Genomic DNA, 15678 nt, shown 5'->3' on the forward strand with positions numbered 1-15678 from the left:
GCCGGGACTTTTTGAAGTGCACGCAGAGCGTATCACTACACCGGCCCCGAGACGATCACTTCTCTCTTCGAGGGTTTCTGTTTGATATGACACAGCCCCCATCCATTGCCTGTAATCGGATCCAGCTGAGGGCTCAAACCCCTCCGGTGCTCCGGGCGAACCTACAGACCTCTGTTCAGTCTCAGGACCCGGCTGGTAACGTAGTCACCGTCTGCACATCTTTACCCACAGGACCTGGGCTCCGCCTGTTGATGGAGCACTGTAATGTTTGGCCCTTGTTACTTACCTGCTTGTATGGTTCTTGTCTCTTCGCTGAGATCATCTCTCGAGAACACTTGTGCACAAGTGCAGTGTGGGCTGAGGAGGTCAGGACCCGACGTGGGTGCACTGCAACTTATGTTTCCTTCATCTGTGACTGTGTCATGTGTTTGAATTGGCCAAATGTACAGGATGAAGTTGCATTTTGATGGCGCTTTGGACTGTTTGTGTTTTAAGAGTACCCTTTACTGTAGAGCTTGCTTTGACTATTCTGGGCCATTCTTGATGCTCCTCTGAAATGCTTAACTGTGATGGAATGGAAGAAGAGGAGAATGTTTTAAAGACACATGGCTGCTTTCTTACTTGTTCTGACATCCAGTTTAAGCACAGTGTCCGTGTCTGGTCTCACTCAAGAGGGTCCAGTCATCTTGCACAAATGGAGCTAGCCAATAGTAGTCCCGTGTGGGACATCTATGACTATTGCTAGTGCGTACAGACCCATGGTGAGACAACCATGACCTTGCCAGGTGGGATGACTGCTCTCTCGCTGCAGTTTCCAGAGCAAACAGCGTGTTAGATGTTTTGCCATTGCTTCCATGGGTGACATAGACTCATTCAAACTAAAAAAGGGTTAGCAGTGATGCTGCTGAAATTCCATGGAATGTTAATGAATATCTCTCTCTCTCTCTCTCTCTCTCTCTCTCTCTGTCTCTCTCACTTTTCCCTGACCCCCAGAAGAGTGGTGAGACCAGCAGAAAGCCTTTGGGGAGGGGACCATGGCCCTGAGTGAAGGGACCAGTGACCTCCAGCCCTTCAGCAACAGCAGCAGCCCCCCCTCAACTAGCGCCAGCAATGCACCCACCACCTCCAGATCAGCTTCCAGTGGAGGCTCCGCCAGCCAAGATGCCATCCCCTCGGCCCTGGGCACAGACGGCGAGGAGGAGGAGGAGGAGCGGGACCCCCCTGTGACAAAGCCAGCACCCACTGCACCACCCAAAGATGCCCGGCAGCTCGCCGGAGGTGCCCAGAGGTCGAACGGTGGCGTCAAGCCCAACGGCTCCCTCCGGCCGCCTTCCTCCTCCACCTCTTCCTCTTCCTCCGCATCCTCTGCAGCGCAGAGGCTCCTCTCGCCAACGCTGACCACTCCTCCACCGCTGCCACCGCCGTGCTGCCTCCGCTGCCCCTACCACCCGCCCGCACTCTGTTGCCATAGGAGCCAGCAGGAGTGCCACCTCTTCCAGAACCATCCGGCGGCGGCCGGGCTCCATGGGGGTGCCTGCTGCATCCAGGGCTCGGCAGCCTTCTGCATGCAGCAACGCTGGCGGGAGCATTTCCAGAACCAGCCCAATATGGCCGCCCTCAGGTAGGCTGTCCCACACACAAACATTCAGAACACTCACACTCAGAACACACTCACACACACACATTCTCTGCGCTGTCCAAACATTCAGACTTCACTGTATTTTTTTCTTAATTTTTTTCTATTTGGAGGAATAAATAAAAAAAATCCTCTCTAGCATTTCATTTTTGTTGTTTTATTTGATTCCACATGCATCAGTAAAGGTGTTATTGCTTTGGAAGAGATAATGCTAAACACCTCCTGTATACAGTATGACTGTGCGGTTAAAGTCAGTTGATCTATTCGCCAAATTGACCTTGACTGACAGCAAGTAGAGAGATCACAAGTCTGCAGATCTAAGGGCTTTTAGGCCCAGTGGAGTACCTCAAGTCATCAGCTGAGAGGGTCTCTAGATCTGCCTGTCTTATTTCCCACACACACACACACACAGACACCCCACATGTACACACACACACACACACACACACAGTATCGCCATAGAGATCACACAAGCCAAATGATCTCTGAAAGCGAGTGTATCGGGCTGTAGAGTATAACCAAACTCATATTGGTAAACTTCAACGTTTCAGGATGACATTTATTTACTGTCTTTTAACAGCGGTGGTGTTTGGAGGCGCTTCTAGTCTGTTCCTCATCTGCGATCCACAGACACATGCACATATGGCTTGCTTCTCAGCCTGTGGTGGCAGAATATTGAACTCATTAGTCAACAAACATTTGCTTTTGTTTTTTTTTGGAGTAACTGTTGCCAATTTTAGCAGCAGCAGCTTTCGATCTTCTCAAGTTCTAGTTCAGTTTTTTAAAGCAGGGGGACTTACATGCCTTTTTTTTTTTTTTTAGTCGAGCAGTCCTATATTTGACAGCAGAAAAAAAAACTAGACCAGGGTGTAATTATTTACTTAGGTCAGTTGCCTCGTGGTGGTAGCCAGTAGTTGGAGGTTTCATGCTCATGTAAGACTATAGTTTAGCTCGGGCAAATGCATGGAAATTTCCCTCCCCAATCGAATTAGAACCCCCACTCCCACCCCCCACACGCCCACCCCCCTATTCCTCTCATTACAGTGATGTTCTCTATCTTTGTGGGTGGCTTCGGCAGATTAGATTTATGCCTCCACATCGAATGTGTACAGAGGACCCCATCAGGTTGCGTTTTCACAATGGGTGGTCATGTTCGATGAGGATAACATTGCAATCATTTGGGTGCATTTGCTGCTATCCGTGTCTCCCCAAAACCCCCAGCCTCACCTCCACTCTTCATCTCCACCACTTTTGGTACCCCCCCCCCCCCCAAGCCCTTTCCTCCGCTTCTCGGCAATGAGGTGCAGATGTGGCCCTCGCTGTGTGCCTCCTGTGTTGAACGGGCTCTGTTTACCAAACAGGTCGCTCTTGTGCGGCGATGACAGGTTTGAATTACCGCTCGCGTTTCGTTACCCTCAGCGCTTCGGTACGTCGGTGCCATGCGTCCTGGGGCCCCAGAGGTGACAGGAAAGCCGCAGTGACTGGAGACGGAGTGATAAGGCCCCGGGCTGGGGCGAGAAATGGATCTTTCCTGATGTTCGGACGGGAGGCCCCTGAACGACTTTACTATGTGTTACTCTCAGATCAAGAGGCAGTCTAGACCAGAGAGCGCCCTTAGCCCTGTGCACTGTGGTGTTTTGTGAAGGCCCCCTTAGATAGGCCAAAAGGTGGCTCAAGTACATGTGGTTGAAAGTACATTTGCACAAGGCTTTTGTCAGCTTTGAGATGTTCTGTCTCTGTTGTGAATAGAGTTTCCCTGTAATTGAGACACCTGCAAGTTAAAACACTGTCAATTTGTGGTATATGTGTTTACGTTTTGAAATGAAAAATAGTGGCCTTGCATGGGCCTAAAAGAAAAACCGGCCTCTCCGTTTTGTCCGAAGGACTTTCCTTTAGGAGCTGGGAAATGCATTAGAAGTAGTCAATGTCTGACTGGTAAGATTATCCATCACCATGATTTTTATGTTTCTTTTATATGTATACGCATAAATAGTTTGAGCGAAGGAACAGTCGGAGAGTTGAATTGGTGTCCTTGAGCAGTCAGCTGTTTGGCAGGGGTGGTCTCAAATGGCTTTTCAAGCTCCTGTGGCCGACGAAACAGAACCCTGCTTGCACAAAGAATGTTCTAGAGGCGCCGGCAACTTCGACCTTGAATCCTACCCTGTCGCGTCCAGTTCTTTACCACTGTCGGCGCGGTAATCGCAAGGTTCTTGTTCAGGGAAATTCATTACCCCAAGTGCCTCGTTGATAAGACCTTCTCTTTTCATTCACATGAGTGTCAGAGGACAGGACGTGTTGAGGCAGAGACGTTTCAGACCAGTCAGCCTCCCTGCCTACCTGTTTCTGCTGCTGCTGTGGCTGAAAGGCCAACTATGAGCTGCACTGACAGAGGGGGATGATGGGAGCTCTGCTCAGGTCACGAGGCCTTCTTGACCTCTGTCCTCACATTCCATTCACCCGTCTTCTCGTTTTGTTCATGCCACATTCCTGTTTTTTTTTTTTTATCTCCGACACACACAGGCACACACACACACACGCACATGCAAATGCACAAACACTCATGCAGAGGCACACACAAACGTGTCTAGCCTTTAGTTTGGTTTGAACTAACAGGTTGGGAGTTGTTGCCCCGTGTTTAGAATAGCAAGTGTTGAGGAGTGCGGCTGTTGACTCTGATTTGTTGCATAATGCTATCATCCGAATCCAAATGCGAGTTCCGTCATGTTACCATGGAGCCAAGTAAGACAAGTACCTTGGACCATCTGTCTGTGAGTGTCAGACCTCGACTTTGTCTAGTACTTGTGTATTTGATCACCGGAGCTCATGGACATTGAATAGTCTTGCAAACTTTCTCTTGCCAAGAGACTCATTTTGATCTAGCTAATTCCATTTGTTAGAGCCCCGGATCTGAGGTTTCACAGCGGAAGCCTTTCTAAGCAAATATTAAATAAATATAGAAGAATGGTTTGTCTTGACAGCTGCATGCCCCAACCAGCAAGGCTGTCTGAAAATGATCTAGGTGCTATCGATTTCAGGGTGTCAGTTTGAGAAGGCTTTGCGCATTATCTACAATAACAACTGGTTGTCCATGTCTGCTGTGGCACGTAGAGTCGAAACTGCTGTCGAATCTCCTGTTTAATGATTTGTAGGCCCTTTTTGGAAGCAAGTATATCAGAAGCGCAGTGGCCCAGCATGACCTTGCGAATAAATCACTGACAGCTCGTGTCAGGGTAATCACAGTAAGTCATCTGTAATAGACATGTACAGAAACATACTACTGGACCCTGGAGGTCATATTCATTCAGTCGGTTCATTTTGGTTCAAATAGGGAGCGTGGTAGATGAAGTCACAGCATCTGCCACTCTGTGTTGTGTGGTAACAGTGGTTATTTACTGCAAAAACGTTCCACCCCTCACCCCTTCCACCCCTCAGGTCCCTGATTATTTGGGCAGCGGCTGAAGTGCCCTTGAGCAAAGCGCCTAACCCCTCACTGCTCCCCAAGCGCCGCTGTTGTTGCAGGCAGCTCACTGCACCGGGATTAGTGTGTGCTTCACCTCACTGTGTGTTCATTGTGTGCTGAGTGTGTTTCACTAATTCACGGATTGGGATAAATGCAGAGACCAAATTTCCCTCACGGGATCAAAAGAGTATATATACTATACTATACTATACTATACTATACTATACTATACTATACTATACTTTTTTCCCAGGGTCATCCATCAGCATCGTCCCACCCCCTGATCCATCCCCATGCAATTCTAATTCCTCATGTTTTCTTTTCCAGTCCTCTGTCCTGCTGCCATGACATTAAGGTTTACTGAAGGCAGACGTGTGTCTGTATAGCGTCACACACACACACACACACACACACACACACACACACACACACACACACACACACACACACACACACACACACACACACACACACACACAGTTGACTGATCAGTACCATGAGGCTGGGTGGGAGTGTGTGTGGGAGCGGGGTGTTTGAAGAGGTCTGCCCAGCGGTCATAGAACCTGGGTCCCAGCCACGGCACAGCTCCCTGGCCCCCGTATGGTATCGTACAGTACAGTACGGCCCCCAAGCAGAAGGCACAGCCCATAAAGGTGCCCACCGCAGATCAAAGCCCACGCAGTGCCCCGTAAACTGTGATCAAAGCGTCTGTCTGCTCCACATACTGTCATAACTCTAAAATTAGCTTTGAAGGAGTTTTTTTGTGTCTGATTTGAGATCTCTCTCTCGCTCTCTCGCTCACTTACTCTCTCTCTCTCTTTCTCTCTCACTCTATCTCTCCCACACACACACACACACACATGCACACACACACAAGCATGCTCATATTCTCTCTCTCTCTCACTCCATCTCTCTCTCTCTCTCTCTCTCTCTCTCTCTCTCTCTCTCTCTCTCTCACACACACATACAAGCATGCTCATATTCTATCTCTCTCTCTCTCACACACACACACAAGCATACTCATATTCTATCTCTCTCTCTCTCTCTCACACTCTCTCTCTCTCACACACACACACACACACACACACACACAAGCATGCTCATATTCTCTCTCTCTCTCACACACACACACACACACACACACACACACACACACACACACACACACACACACACAAGCATGCTCATATTCTCTCTCTCTCTTTTATGCTCAGTCACTCTTATTCTGTGTGTGCTGTGCTGTTAGTGAAGCTTAAGTTCAGGACGGGTGTTTGGTGTCTCCACCTCCACCTCCACCCTACCTCCACCTCTACTACGGATGACCCTCGGAGGATGGAGCTGCCTGCAGACTCCGAGGGACACCTCAGGAAGAGCCCGCAGCTCAGCACTCCAGGACTGTAAAAAGTTTTGCTTAGAAGGATATGATAAAGTTCTCCCTACAGGATTATTACGGATGCATGGCTTCATAGCTGGAGCTTTAAGCGTGTGGTGTTGTTGACTATAGGTTAGCTTAGCAATGGATCACTGAGAGAGACCAGACTGTGGGTGTATGTTACTTTTCATGTGTTCTTCATAATTTTGTAAGCTTCAATTGATAAATCCCAGTAAGACAAGTTTGAGGTAAATGTTATTTTTTAGATATTTTTTCCCTTTTTTACCGATTGCCTGTTTCGTGCACTTGGTGAACTGCAGGTAGGAATTTTCCACCCACTCACTTACTCTTTCTATCCCTCCCTCTTCTCTGTCTCTCTCCTTCACACACACACCCACACACTCAAACACACATTTGTCCTGCTTTTCTCCTACCGTCTTTTACCTCAGTGGAAATCTTTTTTTTTTTTTTCAATGGTTATCCTCCAGAATAGCTAGAACACCTCCTCCCTTGAATTTGGGCAAAACGGAAACCAACAATATAATATCCACTGGCCATTATCTCCTCCTAGCAGATTATGCTCTCATCGTCTCATTAAAAAGTGAAAGTCAGCTAGTAACACATTGCCACGTAACACCTGAAACTGTCAAGTTCTATCTGTGTGGCGAACTATTTATTTTGTCAGCGGAAGCCACGAAACGGTAGCACAATTATTTTTAAAGACCCATTGTTTTAAGTTTCTTGTTGTCGTTTTGGCAAGTAGCCGTATAATAAGCGGGATAATGTATTCTCCACTGCGCATCGGGGTTCTGTTCTCCTTGTCGGGACTTATTTTCTGATAATTACCGGATTATGCTCTCATCATCTCAGTCACAAATGCAGATTCATGATTCATCGATCCAGTTATCCCAGAGAGCGTGGGCAAAAAGGACTTTCTGCAGCACAGGTTTTTTTTATCTGAAACCGTATCGCACCAGTAACACTGTGACTTCCTTAAGTATATCTATCAGGGCAGAACCTGGGAAGTAACGCCCCAGAAGAAACTGCAACTGGATATTGTGTGTAAACAAAGCGACCTGGCCCTACCTGGACAAGCTTACTGAAGGAAGTCTGCTGTCTGTCTAGACATGCACCTTATCACAGTGGTTGAAGCAGGAGGCCCAGCTTAAGGGGCGAAGGATGGGGAGGGGGACCTTGAAGTTGACCCAGTTGCATTGAAGGGAGAATATGTCCACCTCTGGCCTTCGGGGCTTGCTATACATTTGTCAGTGTGTGTGTGTGTCTACTGCATGGTGCTAACGAGGGCTGCAACAATTAATTGATTAGTTATCACCTATTGTTAACAACTATTTTAGCAATCGGTTCATCAATTTTGTTAGAATTTACTGATTACATCTTCTTAAACTTTTTAATATTTTCTGCTTTACTTATTCCTCTATGACCGTAAACTAAATAGATTTGCCGTGTGGACTAACAGCATTTGAGGACCAGATTTTGGGCTTTGGGGAATACTGATCAAGATATTTTCACAATTTACTGACATTTTATCGATTTAACAACTATTTGGTTAATCAAGAAGGGAATCGACAGATCAATAAACTATGAAAATAATAGTTGCATTTAGCCCTAATCGAATTTTCATAAACTTCCCCAATCTAACTTTCCTCCACCATATTTCTGGGCTAGTTTCCCAGTCAGGAATTACACCTAGTTGTGGACTAAGTGATGTTTAGGGGTTGTAAATATTTTATTTGAAATAGCACATTCATGCAACATTAGGCGATGGTCGATAGCTCTTTGTCTCTAGGTTTATGCAGGATCTTTCCGTTGTCAGCCCAGCCGCATGTAGCTGATTGGTTGAGCAGGTGTGTGTTTTTGTGTATGTGCATTTTTACCGTCTGTTGCGTTGTCTGTGAGTAGCAGAGTTGTGTATTTGCAAGGACTGCCTGCTTTGCCTCACAGCGGTCTGGTGTGTGTTTTTGTATGTGTATTTTTGCTGTCTGTTGCGTTGTCTGTGAGTAGCAGAGTTGTGTATTTGCAAGGACTGCCTACTTTGCCTCACAGCGGTCTGGTGTGTGTTTTTGTATGTGTATTTTTGCTGTCTGTTGCGTTGTCTGTGAGTAGCAGAGTTGTGTATTTGCAAGGACTGCCTGCTTTGCCTCACAACGGTCTGGTGACACGCAGGTGCAGCTGCGCTGTTTGGATTTGGGGACTCAGGAGGTCTCTGCGTCTGCCCTGCATCAGCTCCATGATGGATTGTTTCCAGTTTCCATGGTGTCACGCTGCTTGGAAACCAGGTCTACCCAACGGGTGTCAGTGAAAGCTAGAGAGTGCCACAGAAAGTCGTTGTGTTCAAGTCTCAAGACACCTTTCATCGCGACAGAGACTTGTTTGCGTGCTAAAACAAACCTCTGCCTCTGGGCGTGAAAAGTTGTTAGTTGACGTTAAATTTTAACTAAATAGGCCAGTTCGTTTGGGATGTTCTGCTTCCAGGCAGGCTCTTGTCACACCCATTCCTATTGTAGCCCTCCAGAAGTTCTTTAAGGACACATAAGTCAAGTACAAAGCTGACTTTAAAAACAAACAAAAAAAGATTTTGACTCGGTTCACTTGCAGTAGACATTCTACGTGGTGAATTATGCAACTTTGTAATTTCTTAACCCCCCACCTGAGTCTTGGGGTTTAGGGGGAGCTTCTGTTGGGCCGTAGCAGAGGGACAGGACCGGGGGATAATAAAGGCATCTCATGGACAGCTTGTAACTATTGGCTACAGTGTTGAAATCCAGCCTGTATGCCTGGAATCCACACACGCCCATATTTCAACAGCAAGAATGTGGAGATGGCAGGTGTGGCCTCCAGACCCCGAACCCTGATGGACGTTGCCCTCTGTGTGTCCCTCCAACAGACATACACACACACACACACACACACACACACACACACACACACACACTAAAGCGCCGTCTCGCTCACACAAACAGCAGGCTATCTGAATGCATGCGCTAGGGAGGCATTCTGCTGCCTCTGTTTAGACAAGGGAGCGCGGCTGATGACGTCTCTTCTTCTTGGGGTTAATGTGGAATCTCTGTGAAAAAAAGACCTATACACCCACACACACACATTCACACAAATGTGGTATGTGTGAACACATAAACATATAAGCCTACTAGCGCAGAAAGACTCAAACAAAATTAGGTAGGTCAAGGACTGCATTTTTAAAGCTGGAATTAAAACACTGCAAAATATTTATTAGCACCGTTGAATGTTTTATAAGGATAACAATCAAAATGCTTAGACATCACCATAAATTTAACCCCTTTTGAAACAGTCAGTCATTGTGACCAATGAGCATAAATAGAACACATAAAATCACTTGCTCAACTTTTACAACATTACTTTCTAGTACTGATAATTATCCAGTCGTTAAGGTACTTACTAAAGAGGTTTTTATGTTAATCTTGAAGCATTTTGCTAATAGTAAATATGGGAAGGAAGCAGCACACATTTCCATGGGAGGAGGCATGTGCTTTCCCTCCTGAACTGTTCATGATATGAGAGCCAATGAGGCCATGCTGGGTTCTACTACGGTGTAAAAGGCCATCTCTGTAACTTAACTCTAATCCTAAAAACAGGGTGAAAGAGTAAGACAAAGTAATTATGGCCTAATAACACTATTTTATCTATGCTTTATTATGTCATCTACTCAAAGCACTTATTTCCAGAGTGACCATGGCATATCTAGATGTTGCTTTGCATATTGAGACCGTAGCATTTATGATTAGATCATTTGTAAGATTTCCCTATAATTGGCTTTCTAGGTAGGTTGCACTAGCTGCTTTGCATAATTGAATGGTGCAACACACCTGCGTTAGATAAATCTTCTGCAGGCCTTTGGAATCATTTGAGGAGTCCTCCTGGAGTTACGTTTGAAAGTATTCTCGGTCTCTTGAATTTCACAATTAGCAAGCATTTCTCAACGTGGAAATGCATTGATCTCTTTTTTAAAACCTTTGCTGGTTTTTTTGGCCTTCAGATGGTTCACTCATATCATCGGTCAGTTGAGCTTATATTTTAGGGGTCAGAAAATTCATCCGGTTTCAGAGTTGTCATGAGCTGGCCCAAGTCCTCATGAGTTGATGAAGTCCAAGGAAGTTACAACGTGATCAAATAAAATGTATGGATTTTGCATGGACATAGACTGTTGAGCATGTATGAGTTAGCACATAAGTGTTTTGGCATTGAGCTATTTTCTCTGGGTGATGTGAGGATCTCGGAAAAATATACAAGAATGCTCTGCTGATGTTCAGTCACATATATTATCTGGGCTATATGAAGTACCTGTTTAAGATGGCCACAGCAAGCAACTGTGCAGGCGTCATGCATACGCCATTCATAGGCTGCATGTGTGTAAAAGGCTTAACTCTTATCAGTTCCTGTAGGGTTCTATAGGTTCACCTGTGCAGTGCCATGGTACAACCCTATAGACCTTTCAACAGCATAAACAAACATTTGTGTTTCTAAGGCATTTCCGGTGGCACAGAAAACAACTAATTGTTACTTGGCGACAAACAACGACAAAAAAACAAGCTTTAAGGTCGACATTATGTAGAGTGTTACGCTAAAGTCAGATTCATTTGGGTTAGTATCAAGTATCTGCATTAGTTTTGAACATTTCAACCAGAAATCCTCTTGGAACAGATTGAAAGGGTCTGTATGATGTACAGTATCCTTCTAACACCGGCAAAACAGCTTCTCTGTTTTTGTTTAACGTGGAACTAAAGTATCCTAAACAAGCCGTATGGGCTGTAATTGCACTCCAGCTCCAGAGCAGATGTGGCAATTGAAGTGACTTTTTTCAATGATGAAAGCAAGAGCTTAGGAAATGTCCTCAGATTTTTCAATGTTTTTTCCCCCTCCAAAACTGCCTTACACTTTCTCATGTTCAGAAAGAGGCAGTTCGACCTCTATTTTTGGACATCTCTGAGAGTTTCCCTGCCCGCGATTTTCTTTTCCATATCTGTCATCCTCTCCCTCCATTTGTTTTCGTAATTGCTTCAAAACATCTGTAATTGTAAGTAGTTGGCCCTGACGTGTTTTGATCAGGCAGGCAAATAATTGACACAGTTGACAGTAATTGGTCTTGCCCCAACTTGAACGTCCCCCCCTCCCTTTCCCCCTAAAATATCTGTGCGTCTGTTAACACCCCTCCCTCCCTCTCCAACTCCCTTGTGGCCCCATTTTGACCTTTGACCCAGGCTTCTCGCATAGTGTTTCAACGCTCATCATCGCCCGCACGCCTGACCTGCCAGCATCGTATTTGCTTTATTAATTAACCCCAGTGATCCACAAACATTTCCTCGTTGGAAAGTAGAATAACATTTTCTACAGCTACTTGACACAAAAAAAGGCAACAGAGGGATTTGGGGGGGGAAAGGGGACGGTTCCCCTACATGTTGGAATAACATGGAAACCAGCTTCCGAGGCATATCGAGGAGGGGGTGGGGTCGGGGGTTGGGGTGGGGGTATGACCGTAGCGTGCAGTGTCCCAATGGATTTAGAGGCTGTGTGATCATTCATTCACTAGAGACCATCCGTATCTAAAAAACTTGCTGAACTACTTTCTTCACCCCCATCTCCAACCCCTTTCTACACATACTTCTCAACCCTTCACAGGGAGTATTGAGGACATAATTCTGTCTCCTCACATTGCAGCTCCTGTTTCCCACAGGCTCAGTTAGAACAGAGTGAAAATTGGTCTGCCGTTCAGGCGTGTGTTTTTCTTTCTCATCACAGTTGAACCCTTGCATCCCTTTGCTCGCAAGACCAATACAAAGCCTGTAACCCATACATTAACACGGGATCTCCACAAAAAACACAAAAAAAAATGCTTGACCAGCACAGTGTGTCTGTTTTGATATTTGTCATAAATCCTGACATGCTGAAACAGACCCAGCTGTCATTAAACCGAAGGCAACAAAACTCGAAACAGATCTCTGGGGATGCAGTCAGTCTCCCAAGCTCCCTTTGATGGCCCTCGAAGTGAAGATGTTTTATTTGCGTGATTTTTGGTCCAACTATTTTTCCATTAACTCCTCTCTGGGTTTGGACCATCATGCGCTGTCATGGCCTCAAATGCCACAGTTCAAGGCCCATAAATGGAAAAGCAACTGACAATGCTGAAACGGTTATAAATTAACTGACCGATTTTCTCTTGGCGAGCCTCGCCGGTTTTAGCTTCGAGGGAGGAAAATGTGGTCTTCATTAGCTGTCATTGGTTCCTATCAGGCCACGAGATTTCTTTTTTAAAAGGTCAGTCTCTGGCTTTGTGTACTTTTCTCCTGATTGCACCGAAAAGGAGGCGTACTTTGCCTCTTGTTAACAAGACTTAATGGGACTCACCTTGTAGAGGAAGAGAGAATATGCAGATTCTTCAAAGACCATGCAGTCACAACATCTGGTAGGCGTATTAACATGTCTAGCGAACTTTAAAGGGATTTATTGCCTCCCTAGAAGTTACCCTGTGGTGAAAAATTCCTGCCAATAGCTTTTGTTCATCTGTGCTGCGCGGTGCCATGGCAACCACTAATTATAGCATTCCATGGATTCTCTTTAAAAATGGGAAAGGAGGTGAACGACAGCCACCTCTTGGCCCTATAGGCATATTGCTATGCAGTTGTTTCATAGTAGGTTTCATTCTATTGGCTGCCTCAAGGAATCCTTGTAGCTCACTTCCTGTTTGGTAGACTAATTTCCGGTCGTTGTGCATTATGCGTTTATAAACTCCTAAGCCCTTTGCTTGTTGGCATTTTGACTTGTATTGCAATTGAAATGAACTAGTCAATAACAGGGGGCAATCATTGGAGATCTAGGTATGAAAATGCATCAATAGTTGAGTTTAGTACAGTTTACGCATTGTTTGCCTAATTCTGCTTTGTTCTTGTCCTTGTGGTCTAGAATATATTTTACTGAAAAGAATAATAATTTGGTAAAAAGCATTGCATGGCATTTCAAGCCTGCAGCAATAGAACTTTTGTATGTCTGTGTGTATACAGTATGTATGTATTGGGCATAAAACTATTTGTTCATTATTATCATGCTCCTAGTCTCGTCTGTGTGGATCTATGTATGTATGCATTTCTCAGTGAGCTCTAGTGGGGCATGGCAGATTCATCTTCCCCCTTCTTTAATAGTTTTCATTTGCCTGAGGACCTGTTGGCGTTTTTGATTCGTGGTGACTCCTACTCCCTCTCTGGTGTTGGCCCGGAGGCTTCCCACTGCTCGGGGACGCCTCTGATGGGAAGTCCAGACAAATTTGCCGCAGCTGAAAGCTTCATATGGCATCAGGGAAGCCTACTGCGTATCCCTGACATCTGCGTTTATGGCCAAACTGTCGCATCTTAAAAAAAAAAATAAATAAAAATACACGACTGTTCCCGCAGCCCAGTAAGACAAGCTCTCTTGAGTTATTGTTCATGCAGCATATGCCGAAGCTCCCGTTTATTGTAACATCTTGACCTATCCGGTCATCATTGGGCCATTGGGTTAATAAAGCCTAAGCTGCACTTGAACATCTCTCTTATTTGTAGTCATTGGGTTTCTGCCTTTCCGGAATTATTCCCAGACTATTTATTTACTTCTCTTCCCGATTTCATAACCCAACAAATCTTCCAGGCAAATGTCAAGCAAAAGAACAAGGTCTGATACTGATTTAAAGAAGGAGTTAACCAAATAAAAAAAGAAAGTGGGGGAAAAGATCATGATGCCCCTAGGGTAAGTCATTTTGAATAGAGTGAGTTGTTCTACACAAGGTGTGTAAGGGGGTTGTGCAGAGTGAAAGCATGTCATGAAAAAAAACCATATTTCTCCCATAAAGCCTGAAAGTGAATCTGGTTTTGATTGGATGTTGCTTTGACTTCTAAATGTAAACCTGATTGATCTTTATGTTTTCTTCTTTTTCAGCCCTTCAAGGCCTTTTCGCTTCCCCAGAAGGTAGGACATGCCTAAATCTTGCCTTCTCTTGCTCACTTTCAATCTTTCTCACTTTCAATCTTTCTCATTCGTTCTCTCGCACCCACTCTTTTTTCCCGTTACAAAATATGATGTCTGGCCCCATCATACCCACTCTGAGCCAAGTAATCATTCCCCTGTCATGAGTCAGCTGAGTTATCGAAGTGAAAAATAACTGCTTGTACCTGGACTCCATCTGCCCCATGATAAATCTCCGCTCTTCAGTTCGACATTATTGCTCCTTCTAAAAGATTGACTGACTGTTGCTTTTCTCATCCCAATCCTGACAGTGAACAAATATATAATCATCACTATTGTTAGTAATAGTGTTAGTGTTGTTACCAAAGACACTCAGTCTACTTTGTTTATTATGAACATGGTCTTTACTGTTGACCTTTTAAGCCTCTATATAGCAGTAAAAGTTATGTTAAGTGTACAAACTTTTATTACCCTTTCTTCTGGATTCTTGCTAAATGTAAATGAACCCTTAGGGCATGTATTTAGAGAAAGAAAATAACCCAAGTACTTCACTTCTTTTTATCCAGCTATGCGGAGCTCATCGCTGATTGGCCGGTGGTTGTGCTGGGGGTCTGCACAGTCCTCATAGTAGTCTGTGCCCTCGTTAGCATGCTGGTGCCAGATCCGCCCGACTTCTCCGACCCCTTACTTGTAAGTGCCAGAATCCCATGTCCGTCTGCCAGCTTGGTTTCTGCTTCAATTAAACTCTCTTTGTAATGTCCTTAATTCCTCTAATGTAAATTCATTATCGCACAATGCTACACAGGGCTTCGAGCCAAGGGGCACCACAATTGGCCAGCGCCTGGTGACGTGGAACAATATGGTGAAGAACACTGGATACAAAGCGACGCTGGCTAACTATCCCTTCAAGTATGCGGATGAGCAGGCCAAGAGGTGAATGAAACTCACAAACAAAGGCCACTCTTTGTATTCGAAAAGTCCTCTCTAGTCTCTACCTCGCATTCATGTAAATCCCTGATGAAGGCAAATTAGGATTAGGCCTCAGGCCAAGATGGGGGGAATAATTGATTGATGATGTTGATAGACTTGGGAGCGAAAAAAACAACTTGATTCGCTCTCATGAAGAAAAAACAGTCCTCTTTTCTCCGCGGCTCATCTTCCCACTCTGATCTTGGATCATTCGCCTGGCAGCTGAATGGTAATCCTCTCTGTATCTGGGGCGAG

The 15678-nt window shown here is 45.3% G+C and overlaps 1 protein-coding gene across 6 annotated transcripts in view; it reads left to right on the forward strand.

Annotated features, from left to right (window-relative positions):
* disp1 (dispatched homolog 1 (Drosophila)) overlaps positions 1-15678 on the forward strand; it is a 63495-nt gene that overhangs the window by 42526 nt on the left and 5291 nt on the right. For 5 of the 6 annotated variants that reach the window (XM_048250837.1, XM_048250839.1, XM_048250841.1 and 2 more), the window contains 4 exons: positions 994-1621; positions 14428-14457; positions 15021-15144; positions 15260-15387. In XM_048250837.1, coding sequence (XP_048106794.1) covers positions 1035-1621; positions 14428-14457; positions 15021-15144; positions 15260-15387 — 869 coding nt within the window. In that variant the 5' untranslated portion in view covers positions 994-1034. The remainder of the gene's footprint in view (positions 1-993; positions 1622-14427; positions 14458-15020; positions 15145-15259; positions 15388-15678) is intronic. The other variant, XM_048250838.1, reaches the window with a different exon arrangement.

This window comes from Alosa alosa, chromosome 8, assembly GCF_017589495.1.
Source record: "Alosa alosa isolate M-15738 ecotype Scorff River chromosome 8, AALO_Geno_1.1, whole genome shotgun sequence".
Taxonomy (NCBI): Eukaryota; Metazoa; Chordata; class Actinopteri; order Clupeiformes; family Clupeidae; genus Alosa; species Alosa alosa.